The 18145-nt window shown below is 41.5% G+C and overlaps 1 protein-coding gene across 7 annotated transcripts in view; it reads right to left on the bottom strand.

Annotated features, from left to right (window-relative positions):
• The window catches only part of AXDND1 (axonemal dynein light chain domain containing 1), an 83169-nt gene that overhangs the window by 4990 nt on the left and 60034 nt on the right, over positions 1-18145 (bottom strand). For 5 of the 7 annotated variants that reach the window (XM_057531237.1, XM_057531241.1, XM_007188218.2 and 2 more), the window contains 3 exons: positions 13908-14018; positions 6464-6577; positions 4864-4968 (listed from right to left, as the gene is read on the bottom strand). In XM_057531237.1, coding sequence (XP_057387220.1) covers positions 4864-4968; positions 6464-6577; positions 13908-14018 — 330 coding nt within the window. The other 2 variants (XM_057531246.1, XM_057531253.1) reach the window with 2 other exon arrangements.

Genomic DNA, 18145 nt, shown 5'->3' with positions numbered 1-18145 from the left:
TGAAAAAAACAAAACAAAACCTCTTTTACTTATTTTGATGCTATATTCCAGAAAACAAAATAAGAGGAAGATAAAAGAGAAAATTTAGAAGACAAAAACTATAAGCATATTTTAAAATGAATATTATGAGACATTTTCCTAGAACTGTGTACTTTTAAAAATCTCATTTATACATGTTTCCCAAACAGAGGCAAGTAAAAGTTAAACCCCACCTTACAGATGGAAAGGGAGATCTAAGAGGATAGGCAGCCTGCCATAATCACACAATGATCTAGCGGGTTAAAGCAAAACCCTCATCTAGGCCTCTCCATCCTCAAACACACATTCCATTGCACTATGCTCGCTTTTTCTAAAAGCAAACCAGAGAAAAGAAACTGTATCAAACATTGTCACTTTTACTCTAGCTCTTTTACTCTCTTCTTATTTTCCCAGTCACATATTTTCTCTTTTTGTTTTGCTTCCCCTTTGGGCAGTTTGTTTGGGAAGTAAATGCTGTCTTTGTTCAGCCTGGACCAGCAACCTGTGATGTGTCTGTGCCTATACAACACATACTACTAATTTATTTGTTCTTTGAATCCAAAAGAAAGGCTTTCAGAGCAGAGGCATCTGGAAATGCAATTCCACACATGATTTATATAGCTGCATGAAACAGTTTTAAGTGTAGGTGGAAACCAAAGTAAACCAGGACTGTACTCTGCCGTGTACATTTGAGCCTTCCGACTCTCTATTAATTCAACAGATAGATATTTAGTTACAATGTGCGAGGAAAACATCCCTCTGTTTTGACACCAGCAAGTATAGATTAATATTTTGTGGTCCATTTCAAACCCTTCAGCAGGAAATTCCCATGGTCCAAAATGCTGGACGTTGGGCTTCTAGAATTATGGCCTCCCCTATGTACGCCAGGTGACAACCTTCCCTGCATCACCCATGTACTGACACAGATGTCTCAAGGCTTATCACAGATACTGCCTTGGGCCCTCTTCTCATATTTTGAAGCTTCCTCTGGCTTTTATGCTCTTTTACCAGCTGTATAATAGAGACAAACGTGGGCCGCACGGCTCTTGGAAGCAATCGCATTAGACCTTTCTTGTTCGTGCCAACCTGCTGTAGCTTTGAGCTAGTCTCTCTCTCTGACTCCAGTTACGCCTTTGGCCTTTTTGCCTTGGTCTTCCTGAGGTTTGACTCTACTAATGGACTTTAGATTGGACTAATACCTCTGGCTTGAGACTATCTCAGGGAGGATCTGGCTCTAGACCCAGTTCCTTGGAATCCAACACTCAGTACTGAACTCCTAGCCAGCCACAGTGCCCCTGTCACCTTTGGACATATTTTCTGGAACCAATTCCAAGGACTCTTCCCTGTTGCTGTTATAAGATGGGTAACTTAGTTACTGCTCTTAATACCTATGCCTGGGGTACATGGTATTGTGGGAGGAAAACACAGGCTTCTAAGGGCCTCCTTCAGCTTGGTGAAAAAATACTGCTGACCCCCCAAGTCTGGCCCCTACTCTACCTTTCAAAGGAGTTCATAGGTGATCCAGCAAAATCTCCCATTTTCCTCATACTTACAACTCTTTACAGACAGCCAGGACCTATGGTTTGAAGATAGGCCTAAAAGAGATGGTTTCTAACATCTTGCTTGTTAAAGTAGCTGAGCTGTAGGCAACCCAACTCATGCAACCAGGCGGCAGTGCTTAGGGTCCACTGTAGCTCTGAGCACTTTGGGTAGCCTCAGGGAGAACCTGCTGAATTTAGTCATCCCATATCTCCACCATTCGGTTGCAATGTTAGAGCTCAGGCTGCTTCTCCTCCAGGAACAACTTTGGCATGAGTCCAGTTCAGAGAGGGCCACAAGGGGTGCCCTGCAACAGGATCTCAGACCTGATTAAACTGGGCTGCACCTGAAGGCAGAGCGGCCTTTCCCCAGGATGAGCAGAGGCAGAGTCAATGCTGCTTACTGGGGTCACTTGATTCACCAGTGAATCAGGCAAGTGCCAAGTTGGGTACTGCCTGAAACAGGCACAGCAGGCCAAGCTTTGTACATGGTTCCTGCTTTGAGTATGGTCTTCAGGAATTCCCAAAAAGTCCTAATTTCCAGCTAATTGAGGAGAGTTTTGAATCAGGTAACGATATGAATGAGGCCCTGGTTTAGCAGGCCAAGCAATTAGCCTGTCCAAGCTGGTGGTGACTTACCACCACTACTCCTGTTATCACTCATATCTCAACCCCCAGAAAATCCTGTGCTGGAATCATTTGAAGGAGGAGGATTCTCCGTGCTCAGGTCCCTAGCCTCCCAGTGGTCTGGAGCTACTTCTCACTGGAAACCCAGGACCCAGCTATCTCTTGGCACTCTCCTGCTCTATAACTCAGCTCCCAGAGACAAGACGAGTTATACTTACAAACCACAAGGTTTCTGCTTCCCTATCCCTTCCTTCCTTTTCTCTTTCCTTCCCCAGTGTCAATCAAACGTACTGCCTCTTGGGAGTTGTGTTTTCAGACCAGAAAGAGAGAGTGCCACTGCCCAATAGGACTGGTGCCTTGGATCTGTATCCTTGCTAAATGGTTGCTTATGTTCTTAGGGCCAGAGGCTAAGTGTCTGTCAAAAAATAAATAAACAAATTTTTTTTAAATAAAGGAAAAACAAACAAGCAAACAAAAGCAAAAGAAAATTTTACAGTGAAACTTCTGAAACTTTAAACTGCCCTCCGGGAGCCCCAGTGTCTTTGTGAATGGAAGGAGCACAGAGCCAAGGCCCTTCCTGCCCCATGGAGCCTGCAGTGCAGTCCAAATCAAGACAGCACTTCCCCCAGCTCCACTTCCCGCCCCGAATCTATGACCTCACAAGCCAGGTCAAGGACTCTTCATTCTCTGGGTACCAACATCTCCAAAGATCAACCTTGTCTTCACTTGCCTAGCACAGTTAGGGCCCCTCTGTTTGAGTACCTCGTGATCCCTTTCTACCTGTCCAGTGGTCCAGCCACCATCCCATAGGATGAATGTGATTCTTCTTTACCTCCAGGAATTTGCAAGTACATCTGGATGGCATCTTAGTCTACTCCCCAGGCCTTATGGTCAATGAGAACCTGGACAGTTTGGTCTTCAGTGATCTATAGTAGAACATTAGCAACTTTTCAAAGCCTAGAGATAGACTTTCTGGGTCCCATCGTCCTCAGGTGAGCTAGCCACATAGCACCACACTGTACCAGATGGAATTCTGGCATCCTGGAGCAGGAGCCCCGCACCACCAAAGACAAGCACCACACCCTCCGCTTTGCCCCAGGCTACAGGTTCCTATTTTCCTGTCGGCTTCCTGACTCACTCTGGACCTGACCCTGATGCCTTGCCAGGATAGCATAGCAGGGTTTTCACCTCAGGGGAGCAAATCTGGGGCAGGAGGGCTTTGGGTGGGACTGCTGGGGGTTCTCAAATAGTATAATGCTACCCTTTACCTGCCTTTTTAAAATATGTCTCATGACATTGCATTTGCATTGCTTACTCTTACATCTTTGCCTCACAGTCTTAACGACTGACATATTAACATATAATTTTAGAAACTTGTTGAAAAGGCATTACTTTGGGAGAATGTGATCGCAGCCTTCCCCAATCCCCATGTACCACTCTAACTCCAATTTTGCCAGCTCCTGCCTGACTCTCCACATGGTATCTCCTAGTTCTTCCTCCCAGAGTTGGAGCCTATTTCCTACAAACTCCCTGGACACAGATCCTTGCAATCTGCCTCTACTTTGGACCATGCTGCCACTTTAGTGATCTAGCTGCCATCCACCAGGACCCTCACTACAGCGCCTCACCCCTACATGCACCAGTGCCTATTCAGATGCGTCAGACTCCTAGCAATGAAATGGTTCTTAACTTTGGGGTTGAGAAATTTGATGATGTCTATGGATTACTGGCACATACCCCGCTTCCCCAAGAAAATGCACAGTATGAAAACACATACAAAATGGTGCATACCATTTCAGGGGATTAGTGGGATGAAGCCCACTCAGAGACTCCTAAAGTCATGGCATCCTGTACAGAGAGATACCAATCTAGAGCTGACTTAAGTGTGAATGGTCTTAGAACATTTGTGAAGGAATTTTAAATCTGCTTTCCTACTGAGTTTCCATAGCTACTGTCTAAAGGTTTCCAATTTCCCAATAATTCTTGTGGTATGTTCTTATCACAGTTATCAATAGAGTCTGCTGAATGAATATATTTAACACTTGGTCAAATATTGACCAAGACATTGTTAAGTTAAGGAAAGGGATGAAATGCTGATTTTAAAATGAGGTTTAGGACTTCCCTGGTGGCACAGTGGTTAAGAATCCAGGGGACACGGGTTCGAGCCCTGGTCCGAGAAGATCCCACATGCCGCGGAGCAACTAAGCCCGAGCGTCACAGCTACTGAGCCTGCGCTCTAGAGCCCACGAGCCACAACTACTGAAGCCCGCGCACCTAGAACCCGTGCTCTGCAACAAGAGAAGCCACCACAATGAGAAGCCCATGCACCGCAAGGGAAGAGTAGGCCCTGCTCACCGCAACTAGAGAAAGTCTGCGAGCAGCAACAAAGACCCAACACAGCCAAAAATAAAATAAATAATTAATTAATTTTAAAAATTAAGTAAAATAAAATGAGGTTTAAAGAAGTGAATGAAAAGTTTTTATAAAGCTAAGGTGAACAAACGAGTTTTTCCACGGATGATGATGCTGGGAGAAAAAAATATCTGGAAAATATGTTACTTAGGAGTTCTCTTGGAAAAGCTAAAAGTTATGTTAGATCCATATCATTTTTACAAATGTTAAATTTCCTAGTTTTTTTTCCTCTAGTTTTGAATTTCCTAGTTGAGTTTCAGCTACATACCCAAGAAGACAATGCATCTGTTCCAAACAGAGGTTGGGAATGGACATTTTCGTCTACTCCAATGACTCGAATGAGTTTTTCCTTCTCTGTAGATGTTGAAGGTTTCTAGGGCACGGAAATACCACGGACGTGTTAGTGAGCTGGTGTGTGACACAGTGGCATGGCAAGCTGTCTGGCACCATGTCTGAAGCTTTAGTTTTCCATTTGCTTTAATCACTCAACAAGCATTTTTGAAGACTTACAGGAAACACTGTGGGAGAAATTAGTGGGGATGGGGAAGTGGGGACAAAGGGAGATAACTGTGAGAAAAACAAAGAGGATTTCTTCCGGACCTCAGGAACTCACAGAACAGTGGGAGAGATAAGCAATAAAATAATTATGGTCTACATGATTACTTTTAGCATAGAGGTGCGTTCCAAGAGCTATGTGCACCCAGAAAAGGGCCCTGCATTCTGTCTAGACACTCAGGGATTTTTTTATAGAGAAAATGATATTTGAAAGCTGAAGAGGAGTTTGTAAAATAGAGAGAAAAGGGCCTGAACTAAGGCCACAGAAGAAGGGAAGGAGGGGGTTTAAAAGGTATGACAGTTTTAGTGGCCAAAAAATAATATTTTCCTTTTATTTTGCCTTTTATATGCCAAGCACTGTACCAGAAGTAAAACAGAAAATGCTGGTGAAAAGAGGCTTTGGTGTTACATAATATTTTTGTTCTGTTGTACTGCATGTAGAGTGAGTAGAGGATCTATGTCACAGCCTGGGGTCATGCCAACATTTAAACTATTCACAGAAGAAACACCCCAGGGAAGTAAGTTAAGACAAAATGGAGAGTGATCATGAGTTCTGAAAGCTAAAAACAATAGTAGTCCACCCAGGAATTAGCGAGGGCTCTTATGCCAGACTAAACTAGGTTTGAATGCTGGTTCTGCCATTTATAGCTATATGATTTTCAGTAAGTCAGTCAACCTTTCTGAGCTTCAGTTTTCTTATCTGTAAAATGGGGGCAATAATATTTACCTTGAGGTTGTGTTGTATAGATAAGAGTTAACATGTGCAAAGCATATAGGTCATGGTAGGCACACAATTATCGGTAGTTACCATTGTATTTTCATTACTATTATTATTACAGATGCCCCAAGAAGGGTTGTTTTTACTACTAATGCCACAGCAGGGGTGGAGACAGGATAAGGAGCAGAGAGGTGTGGATGGCCTGGGGGGAATGAGAAAAGGCAGCTCAGAATGGGAGCTGAAGAAGTGGAGACAAGGAGTTTAAACAACTATTTGAAAAATATGGCAATGAAGGGATAAAGAAACAGCATCAGGGTGAGAGGTAGATTGTGTAGTTAACAGTAGTATAGGTGAATGAGGCTAGTGAGAAATGGCTGAATTTAGAAAGGAAGAGGAACACCCTATCTTTGGAAAATAAAGAGATAAGTGTGTCTGCAGGTATGATTAAACCTATATGAGGAAAGGAAAGAAGTTGAAGAGTTCACTCCAGATGATCTATTTCTATTTTCAATGGTGTATATATATATATATATATATTCATTATATATTCATCCTTTAAAAATATAAAGGAAAAGGAAAAAAATACTAATCTTACCTCTTCTGCTTTCTCTTCTTCCTTTTTCTCAAGTTTCTTATCCTCCATATTTCCTTCTTCATCCTCTTCAAGAAGCTTGTCTGCTTCAGGCGTAGTTAATTCTTTTACAGTGTCCTATGAGACAAAACAATATTATATTATAGCTTAGTGGATATAAATATTTTAGAATACTAGCAATATTTCCATTCAAAAGTATTTAATGAGCATTAATTTTGCAACTGGGAACTGTGCTAGTGATAAGGATACAAAGGTTAATAATAATCCCTGCCCTTAAGCAGCTTACAATTCAGTGGACAAGAAAATGCTATGGTTACATATAGTCACAGAGTAGGAGCACTTAATCCAGATCTGGTATTGGGCAGGGGTGAAAGAGAGGGTTAATCAGGAAGGTCTCCTGGAGGACATAATGTCTGAGTTTCTTCTTGAAGGAGGAATGAGGAGAAAAAAGATGGCACAAGGGAGTTCCAGGCAGAGAATGTTATTTGCACACGATTGGCTCTGAGAACAAAAGTAGTTCAAGAGGACAGAAACTTAGAGGCAGATGGACAGGGGCACAATCACAGAGGAAGGGCTAGAATATTATGCCAGGGAGATTGGATTTTATCCTGAAGGCAATGAGGTACCTATAAATCGATTGACCTGTTTTGCATTTTAAAACAACCACTCTAGCAACAGGAGAGTAGATTTAAAGAGGAGGAAGGAAGGGAAGGTGGGGTGATTAATTGATTGAATGGATACGGGATGGTTAGGGAAAGGAAGCATCTTGAATGTCACCTGGTATATACATTATATACCACTACATAGGCCACTGCATAGATGATAATGCCATTCACAGAGATAGTGAACAAAATTGGATAAGCAGGTTTGGGAACATAGATGAACTCAGATTAGGCTGTGTGAGTTTGAGGCACCACTAAGATAGCCAAGTGGAAATAAGTAAATAGCTGAATTTGTGGATCTGAAGTTTAGATTGGAGGGATTTTGGTTAAAGGTAAAGATTTAACAGTTATCTACATTTAGTTAAAGCCAAGAAAATAAATTATATCGCCAAAGGAGAACTTGTGAAATGACTAGAGGACGAGGACTTAGGACAGGAACCTAGTCACATAAAGGGTCAGGGAAGAAAGAGGAGCCTGCAAAAGAGGGTAAAAGTTGCCTCAGAAGTGTGAGAGGGCCACCAGGAAAGCCAAAATGGAAGAGAGAAGGAGTAAACAGTGTTGAATATCTCAACGGAGTCTGCACAAATATTGACTGAAGACTGTCCTACAGAAGTTTATTGCAGCGATGCTCATAAAACAAAGCTAGATATAAGCTCAGTGCCCACAATAGGAAAATGCGCTTAAAAATTATGGTATAAACCATACAACATTTTATAGCAATTTAAAATTATGCTGTAGAAATTATGTACATGGTATAGAAAAATATTCACAATATATTAGGATATTTTTCCAAAGTGAAAATACCTTTTTTTCCTGATAACACACTACTGATGTAAAATATTTGAAAGCTACAGAGAAATTAATAATCTGAACCCTCAGAGGTAACAACTTCTATCACTTTGCTGAATATTCTTCTAGTCTGCTTTATACACATATAAACATGTTCATACAAATGAAATAATAATATATGTTATGTTCCCTAATCTGCTTTTCTCAATAACATATCATGGGTGATTCTTATTTCACTACATAATCATCTATCTGTACAGAATCCTATTATTTGAATGTACCATAATTTATGAAACCAATTCCCTATTGATCAATATTTATATAGTTTCTGATATTTTGCAATTATAAATAATGTTGTAATTAATATTCTTATACAGATATATGTTAGAATTATCAGATAGACTACATAGTTATATTTACACTTTTAAAGAAATAAGGGATCGAAACTGTGAAAGATTACAAAAATAATCAGACTTGAAAAGGAACCAAACAGAACTTCAACAATTAAATTTAAAACTCAACAGAAGATATTTAAAAAAGGCTCTTCACGGTTGGGGCATGAGGTCTAAGAAGCGGAAGAGAGAAAGTGCACGCCCCATTCCCGTTAAGGATCGCCTAGCGTCTTCACTGTCCCTAGGTGGCTCAGCGCGAACCCCGCCCTTTCTGCTTGGCGGCTTGGAGGGCAACGGAGAGGGAGCGTAATTTCGTGGGCGCAACTCTGCGTCACACACCCTCAGCAGAAGTTATGCCCGCAGCCGATGGGCACGGGATCCTTTAAGTAATCCAGGCAGATGGCACACACCGCTTCCTCCTGAAGTGTCTGCAAGGCGTTGGGAGCAGCGGCATAGCCAGCCATCTTAACGCGCTGCCGGTTGGTATGGATGCGTCAGCTCACAGCTGAGAAGCGGGGGACACACCTCAGGCCTGCCTCCAAGCTACGCTGGTGATCCAAAGCTGTCCCCAACCCTGCTCTGCCTACTCGGGCCCTCAGAGAAGCCTTGCTCCCCTCTCTCAGACTCTCCCCAGCTTTAAGTGCGAAAGCCCCAGGCCCGAACTCACAGCTGCCCTCGGAAGGCAGTGGGGGCGGAACCAGGCTGCGGCCCCCACTTCCCTTCGAGACTCAGCGTGCAAACTCAGCTCTCTCCACGTTTCTCGCCTCCCTCCCGGTTTGCTTGACCCAGCAGCGTCCACCTCAGGCGTCCACCTCAGAAGCCGGCACTCCTCACCCTGCCCTCCTGGTTTGCCTGACCCGGCGGCGTCCACCTCAGAAGCCGGCGCTCCTCACCCCGGCAGAGGTGACCGAAAATGACGTAAGCGCGTTAACCCACACTCGAGAGGGGGCGGACTGGGCGGACGGAGGGCCACCTCTCCATGGTTTCCCCAGGCGACGCGCCCCCCAGAAACCCCTGCAGCCCGTCCAGCCGCCTCAGACAGGAAAGACGGCCTGGTCACAATGGGTAGAGGCGGCAAGAGAATCAGTTTAAGCCACTGAGCGCTCTAATCAGCCAGACGCAGAGGGTCCAACAGCCGCTCAGGAAAGCCCGTCCCCAGATGCACCCAAAAGGGTAGGGACTGCGGCGGCCGACCTCTGGTGCTCTCGTGCACTTCCGGCCCCTCTACCCAGAGGCCTTTGTGGTAGGGAGGATTCTATCTTCACTGCTGCAGCGCTCGAGGGTGTGGTCTGTAGCAACCTGGTGGGATCGAGCTCACTGCGCATTTGGGTGGCGGTGAGATCAAAGAATCTCGCGTGAAGACTTGGGTGCTTCCAACTTTCCTCAGACCAATTCACCCCTTTCTTGCTGCCTGCCCTCAGCAGGCACCAACTTCGCCTGTGGATCTTTTTACCTCCATCTATAATCCTTCCATTCACCATCCACGCATGCATCCACCCACCCAAATAACCATTCATTTTTCATCCATCCCTCTATCTCTCCATCCATCCATCATATGCATGCATCACCCATCCATCCATTTATCCATCCACTTTCATCTATCCACATTATAGGAACAAAAAAATGAGTAAGGCATGATTGTTCCTTCAAGGAGTATAGCGTTATAGGCGAGTGGTCGTCCTTCACCGAAGGTTCACAAGGTTTATTTTTTTCTATTTTTAACTTGACCCTCAGTAAGAAGTACATTGCACATATTGATCCAATACAGACTTGCACGTATATGACAGAAACAAAATTGGGGGAAATTGTTCTTTTCCTTAGGGCGTTCAAGTCACTCTGATATGTTCTGTTTTACTTCAGTAAGATGCTGTTCAACACCCATTGGAGTGACTGCACCCCTCAATAATTGGTCACTTTGGTTTGAGGAACTCCACCTGCCCTAATGGAAACTTCAACGAGCCCTGGATCCCTTCCTTTCCCTCTCTGGGCCCAAGCTTGGACTCTAAGTCCCACAGAGCAAGAATGGTAAACGTGCTATTCAACATTGTACACATAGCTCCTCTGTCATAGTGCTGAACATATAGCGAGTACTCCCTACATATCTGCTGAGTAAATAAATGAAACCCAACAAATTAAAAACAAAACAACAAAACAAAACAAAAAAACTCAAAGCTTTAATAGCAGATTAAACTCAGATGAAGAGCAAATTAGTAAATTGGAAAGTAAGTCAGAAGAAATCATCCAGGATGCAATGCAGAGAGACAAGGAGATAGAAAATATGAAAGAAGGTTAAAAGACATGGGGGACAGATTCCAATATATATCCATTCAAAGTTCCAGAAAGAAAGGAGAGAGCAAATATAGTAGAGATAATAATTGAAGAGATGATGACTGAAAATTTTCCAAATCTAATGAAAATTACCCAGCCAAAGAGTCAGAAAACCAAGAGAATCCCAAGCAAACTTTGAAAAGAAAAGAAAATCTTCACCCACATGTATCAGAGTGAAACTACAAAATGCCAAAGACAAAAAGAATATCTTAAAAGTAGTCAGAGAGAAGAGATGGATTAACTTCAAAAGAACTGACAGCTGGATTTTCAGTTGTCAATTTGGTAACAATAAAATCCAGAAAACAGTGGAAATAGTATCATAATATGTGCTGAGAGAAAAATCAACCTAGAATTGTATACCCAGCAAAAAAAAATTTAAGAATGAGGGTGAAATAAAGATATTTTCAGACAAACAAAAATTGAGTTTGCCTCCAACAGATCCTCACTCATGAAAATTCTAAAGGCTAAGGCAGAATGGAAGAGGAGAAGAATTATTCAATGCAATTAGATAAGAAAAAGCAATTAAAGGCATAATAATTGAAAGAAAGAGGTAAAACTGTCTCTATTTGTAGGTGATTTGATTGAATATCTGGAGAACCCAAAAGAATCTATTGAAAAACTACTGAAACAATAAAATAATTTAGTAGAGTCACCATACATAAAATTAAAATACAGGAATCAGTAATATATACACAGTTACCAATTAGAAGATATAATGGAAAAGAAGATCTCATTTAAAATATCAAAAAATAAAATAAAATACTCAGGCCTACCTTATAAACAACGTGCAAAATGAGCAAACTATAAAACAGTACTGAAAGGCATAAAAGTAGACATCCTATATCTCATATTCTTCATAGAACAACTCAACAGCATAAATATGTCTGTTCTAAGTTAATATATAAATTTAATATCATCCCAGTTTTTAAGAATCATATATTTTCTAGAGGTAGATTATATAGAAGAAATAAGTAAGCAAGAATGGCCATAAAACACCTGAAAGGGCTTCCCTGGTGGCGCAGTGGTTGAGAATCTGCCTGCCAATGCAGGGGACACGGGTTCGAGCCCTGGTCTGGGAAGATCCCACATGCCGCGGAGTGACTAAGCCCGTGAGCCACAATTGCTGAGCCTGCGCATCTGGAGCCTGTGCTCCGCAACAAGAGAGGCCACGATAGTGAGAGGCCCGCGCACCGCGATGAAGAGTGGCCCCCACTTGCCGCAACTAGAGAAAGCCCTCACACAGAAACGAAGACCCAACACAGCCATAAATAAATAAATTAAAAAAAAAAAAAAAAAAAGGCAACATATATTAAAAAAAAAAACAAAAAAAAAAACACCTGGAAAAGATCAGCGAGGAAGGGCTGGCCCTACCAGATCTAAAAAAAGCCTCAATAATTAAAAGATTGTGGTGATGACTTGTGAATAGACAGATTAATATAAAATAATAGAAAACCCAGAAATAGACTTAGGTTGAATATAGCTATTTTCAAATATTAGAAATACTGTAACAGAATAGATGGAAATACTATAATGTGGGAGACAAATCAGCCCTTTCATATCAACCCAAAAGACTGAACTAGGACCAGTAGGTAGAAAAAAAGCTACAGGGAAACATGTATCATTTAGTTCAATAAAAGAATAATGTTCTAATTGTCACTGCTCACCAAAAACGAAGGGACTAACTCTGAAAGATCTCCATCACTTCAGATACTCAAACATAGGCATAATGATCAAGCATAGGTGTTATACTAAGATTGACGCATCAGATGGTTGGCTGAATTCAACCACCTTTAAAATCCTTTTTGTTCTTAAGTCTCTGTGATTCTGTATAGGTCTTGAATTTTTTCCTAGATGTGATGTGCAGCCAAGATCATGTCTATGGTACTTCACTAAGTTTCTAAAAGTGTACTGTAATTAAGATGTATAATGTTGTTGAGATCATTCAGTGGTTAATTCAAAATAATTCTGGCCAAGACATGGGCAGCAAAGAAAAATGAGAATTTGTTAAAGGTGTATAATTTAGAAAGGTGGTGTTTCTTCAGTGTTTAAATGTAAAATAAGGGAGTTCCCTGGTGGTCTAGTGGTTAGGATACGGACCTTTCACTGCTGTGGCCCAGGTTCAATCCCTGGTCGGGGAACTCTCACAAGCCATGCAGTGTGGCCAAAATTAAAAAATATATTTTTTTAAAAAAAATAAATAAATAAATGTAAAATAAAAGTGCTGCAAGTGTGTAGATAGAACCTTCCTTCTTAGACCCAAGAGCATTGACATACATGCCATCAGATCATACCTGTATAGTTTATGGCTCTGATAGCAACAGGAGCTTCTTCAGACTTTGCTGGAGGTGAACTTCCTCAAAGAGACTGAAGTAAAAATAAAGATTTGTGACTCCCATTAAGTACATGATATTCATTGACTTGGGATCCTCAGTAAACAGGTGGTTAAAACTACAGGATTAACATAGTAATCTGGAGAGTGTAGAATGAGAAGGGAAAACAAGCCAAGGACAGAATATCAACACTTAAGAGGCAGGCAGAGGTTGAAGACTAAAAGAAGGAGTGTGAAAAGAAATAAAGAAGTAGGAGAAAGACGGAATTTTGGTCTTGCAAGGAGAGATTACCAAAAAAGTGAATGGTTAACAGGATCAAATGCTACAGAGAAGTCAGGTTAAATATGGGATTGGAGATACTTAGATCTGGCAATAAGGTCATTAGGGACCTTATAGTAGTTTTAGAGTTTTAAGAAAAGTGATTGTGATAGGAAGGAGGGAAAGAAGTAGTAAAGAAAGAGACAAAATCAAGGGGCGTATTTTTTCAGATGGGAGAGAGACCATGTTTATAGAGAGGAAGGCATTAAAGATACAAAAGAAAGAAGAAAATGTGCATGGGATTAAGTACACAAAGGAAGAAATAACCTTGGATGGGAAGACTGAGACTTCAGTGGGAAGGGAGGAGGGAGGGTGCGTGCAGAAGCAGAGAAGTCTGAGGCTATGACTCAGGAAGTGGCAGGTAACTCCCCTCTGAAAGCCATCCTTTCCTCCATAAAGTAGGAGGCAAAATCACCCTCCAAGAAAGTGAGGAGAGACGTTTGGGTGATGATTCTCTCCTTTAGAAGGGAAAAGAGTTGCCAATGCTCTTGGTCACAACCAAAATTCTCTTCTGATAGAGTAAATGAATGAGGATTCAAAACATTGACTGGAAAAAGTCGCAGTACCCTTATCTATTGAAATACTGAACGAGCATGAATAATGACCAGTGCTAACACATGGCAAATACCTCTTCTCCAAGTAGGTGCCATTTTTCTTCACGTGTCAGTAACTTTATTTTCCTGCCTCTGAGGCCAGAAAGGAGGTGAGCGCATGTGGTGATCCACTCATAACATTCTCTCTGAAAAGAGATAAAAGATAATCACTAAGCAGAAAAAATCATATTACACCAACTCATTTATTCACTCACTCCTACTGAGGAACTGCTAAGAACAATTCCTCTAAATATAACTCCATTCAATTAACTTTGTATCAGTTCAGTTCAAAGATTTGTGCAGAAGTGATTTTCTATTAATATAGACCTAAATCATATCACCTCTTATTGACAGGGTTTGGGATCTGGGTTGAAATGGGACAAGTAGTGAAGTGCTATAAAACTAGATGCAGAAAGATTCTTGGATTTACTAAGGCCTAATGGTTTGTCTCAATAAATATTATGCAACTGACCAGGGTCAACTATAATTGTATAACAATAACAACAGCAAACACTTACATTGCACTTAATTATATGCCAGACTCTGTTCTAAGTATTGTGCATTATCAACTCATTTGATCCTCATTATGAGACTATTACTATCCTCATTTTTTAAGATGAGGAAACTGAGGAACAGAGCAGTTAAATATCTCGCTCAAGGTCACATATACTACATTTATGCACTGTGCTTCAATTCTAATCCAGGTAGCCAGGGCTCTTAACCACTACAAAAATATTATTTCCCCTGCCCCCAATAAAGTGAATGAGTAAAGAGTTGAAGCACTTTTTTGGAAAAGGTGCTCACCCCTTATCTATTGAGATACAGGATTTCACCATAGCAGGTCTCATCCCTGAAAAGAGAATAGAAAAACTACATTTACTTTACCAAGATCTTCTAACAGCTAAGACCTGGTTTCAATGTTTAAAAAATGTATTATTCCTTATTAGTGAGAAAAAGCAGAGGGAACTAGGAAACATTATTTCCTCTGGGGAAGGTGATCTGTTTACTCACACCCACTTTAGGTCCTTAAAATAACCCATAAAAAGCAGTAATACGTCTCACATTTTCCCCATGATTAGACTTATTTTTAATTGTGGAATTACTGTGAAATGTCAGAGCCAAAAAATTTAAAAAATTAAATCCAAACCCTTGTGTTATGGATAAGGAATGGAAGCCTCTATAGGTAAAATAAGTTTACCACAGCTCTGTTAATGTCACTGATAAGTTTAAATTCTGCATTCAGGGGGTTAGGTTGATGTCTTACTGCATATCAGAAAAGAGGGTCAAACAAGGGAGATGAAAGTATTAGGTTCTAGTCCTAAGTTCCCCTAATTGGTTGTGACTTCTTGAGTAAACTCTTAATAGTCTTCATCTATTAAAAACAAATGAGGTTGTTGGTTTACTCTAGATGACCCCTATGCACTGGGGAGCTGGTAAAAACATTCACTGGCAGTGGGGGTGGGGGGATTCCCTAATTTGTAGCATTTGTTGATTTCCATAGTATATACTCCCACTATGGCAATTTCAATGGTATTCATTAATTCAGTATGTTATCACTGAATGTGGAGTTGGGAAGAGGTCTGCACGGTCAGCTCTTGTAAGCCAGCATGAGCCTGCATCATACCACTGCTCCTAAAGATCCTTCCAACTACAAAATTTGATGCATATTTTAACTTTATCGTACCTAGAACAAAAGCATTTGTTAATTTTGAAAACAGTAATTACATTTAAAAAACTTAGCTCTTCAGAGTTAACTTACCATCCATGAGAAATAATTAAACTATTCTCAGCTGTATTTGCATTCTATGAAGCAGATCCTAGTCATTTTCTTATAAACTTCTGAGACATTGAAAATACTACCATAGGACTTCTGATGGGGAAAATATCAGTGGGAGCCTTTTGATAAAAGTTTCATGGTAATCTATAGAGTCAAGCAAGTTTTTCATAGAGGTAAACAAGTTTTCCTTCAAAACCTCCAACATCACCTTTGACCAGCTATAGACGAGGACAGCTTGGTTGCCAATCAATACACGTGGATCTCCTTCCATCAATACTCTAATTCTGATAATGTCTGATTCAGGGCTGTGTTAATAAATGCTTCCTGTGTGAAGTAAAAAGACTAAAATTCATGTCTGGGGTGAAGGAGGATTTAAGAAGGGATGGTCCTAAATGTTAAGCCTATTGTAGTGGATCAAAAACAGGAGAACAAAAGGCTACAGGGATAGTCTTTTATAAGGGATGAGACTACGGTGGTAATGTAGCTATCAAGAATCCATCAGGACATCTTTGGTGGTCCTGCAGGTAAGACTCCAAGCTCCCAATGCAGGGGGCCTGGGTCCAATCCCTGGTCGGGGAACCAGATCCCACATGCATGCCGCAACTAAGAGTTCACAAGCCACAACTAAGAAGTCCGCATGCTGCAACTGAGAAAAGATACCACATGCTGCAACTAAAGATACCGCATGCCACAACTAAGACCCGGTGCAGCCAAGATAGATAAATAAATAAACAAATAAATTTTTAAAAAACTGTCTAAAAATGGTCCACATCAAAAAAAAAAAAAAAAAAAAAGAATCCATCATCTCCAGGTCCCCCCAAAAGGTCAGGAAAGCTGAGATCCCTGAATTTACCTGCTGCAACACTGAAAGAGGCAACTCCCCAGCACCACTCTTCAAAGTCATACTCCTGCTGGAGGGCCAAATCCTGAAACTGGCAGTAGTATCTTGGGCAACATAAAGGAGGTTACTGTAGCCCAAGGTGGATGGCAGGGTCTTGATAGATTACACAGGGCAGAGACGGGAAAGAATGGCATGGAGAGAGTCAATTGCAGCCAGAAGTCAGTTTGGAGGGCACCAGATAGAAGTCTTCTCATTTCCATCACGGTAGGTATTTCTTTGGCATTGAGAAGGGATTTTTCCTTCCCACATGTTCTCAGCACTATCAGGTGCTGGTCAATGTGTGTCTTTTACCAGTCTTGGCCTGATGAAGTTATCTCAGAAACCCTTCCAGGTAGTCTGCTGTTTGCTCAGATTATGACCAAACTTCAGGGCATCAGTGACTCTAAATCTAGACACCTGGCACATTATAGATGATCAACCTAAAGCACTTGAAAAAAGACATCTATCCAGCTTATTGGGGACTAAGTTTCTTCTAGGTTTTCAGCAGCTGGTTCGGCTGTAGCAGACCCAGTGTACTGTCACCGGATGCCAGGACTATTTGACATAGTGCTTCTAAACCTCAAATGAAAACAAGCAATCCTCATTCCCAAGTGAAGCAGCTGGTATGCACTGAGATCAACTTCTTTCAGAAATAGGCACAGGGGTAAGGATCCCAAGAACTGAGTCCTCTTGGAAAACGATCTCCAGCATTTAACTGAAGCACAGCTGTATGAGGTCAGATTGAATATGCCAGAATCAGGTGGGAGCTAAATAGGGTCATTAGTTACTGGACTGCCTTGATAGTCTTAGGGAACTAGATAATCCCCAGGACTTCATGAGGAAGTAATTTATCTAGGTGGTTATTATGGAATAGTGGAGTAAGAACCATCAGTAAGAGTGATCAAGCTCCAAAGGATGCTTACTCAAAACGTCTTCCACTCCATAGCCCGGTCCAGCATCATGCAACTCTCATTTATCAGAAAGGAGCCCAAGAAATATTAGGTTGTGGGAAACCATCACTAATGTCATTCAAATATCAGTCCAGTATGTTCACAAGATGTTCTTCTTCAGGTGCTGGAATGTAGCTGGGTGTGACACAAGCCACACAGCATGTGGGATACAGATAAGGCCATACAAGTCCCAGAGTCTGATGTCATAAGGATTCACATACCACACAGGTTGTTCAGGAGACCAGGGGAAGACAGTAGTCAGGATGGGGATGACTTTGAAATGAAGATAGCCCTAATGAAAGAGGAACTAACCATTAATTTTTTTTTAAAATAAAGAGTACTGAGGCACTCCCAGGGCAGATGTGTGGCCTGTTGAGCCATAAAATAGTTTGATGTACCCTTGAAAGGCCTCAGGCTCAGGCTTAAAGAGAGGACATATTCATTTGGTAGGAAAAAAGGCCTGAGAATGGGACCAATTAGAGTGTTACTTCTGGTGCAAGAGCAGATCCTCAGCATCCTCTGATAACACTTCCCTAGTTTATTAATCTGAAATTGCTAGCAAAGGGTTAGTAAATGGGAAACAGCTTAATAGAAGACCTAATTAGCCTGGTGGGAAGTGTAGGTTTCTCAGAGATGGTCAGGTCATGGACCTCCGGTCAGGGCCTG

The sequence above is a fragment of the Balaenoptera acutorostrata genome, chromosome 1 (genome assembly GCF_949987535.1).
Source record: "Balaenoptera acutorostrata chromosome 1, mBalAcu1.1, whole genome shotgun sequence".
Classification (NCBI taxonomy): domain Eukaryota; kingdom Metazoa; phylum Chordata; class Mammalia; order Artiodactyla; family Balaenopteridae; genus Balaenoptera; species Balaenoptera acutorostrata.
Note: the sequence above shows the minus strand (reverse complement) of the source record. Positions and strands in the feature narration are given on the sequence as shown.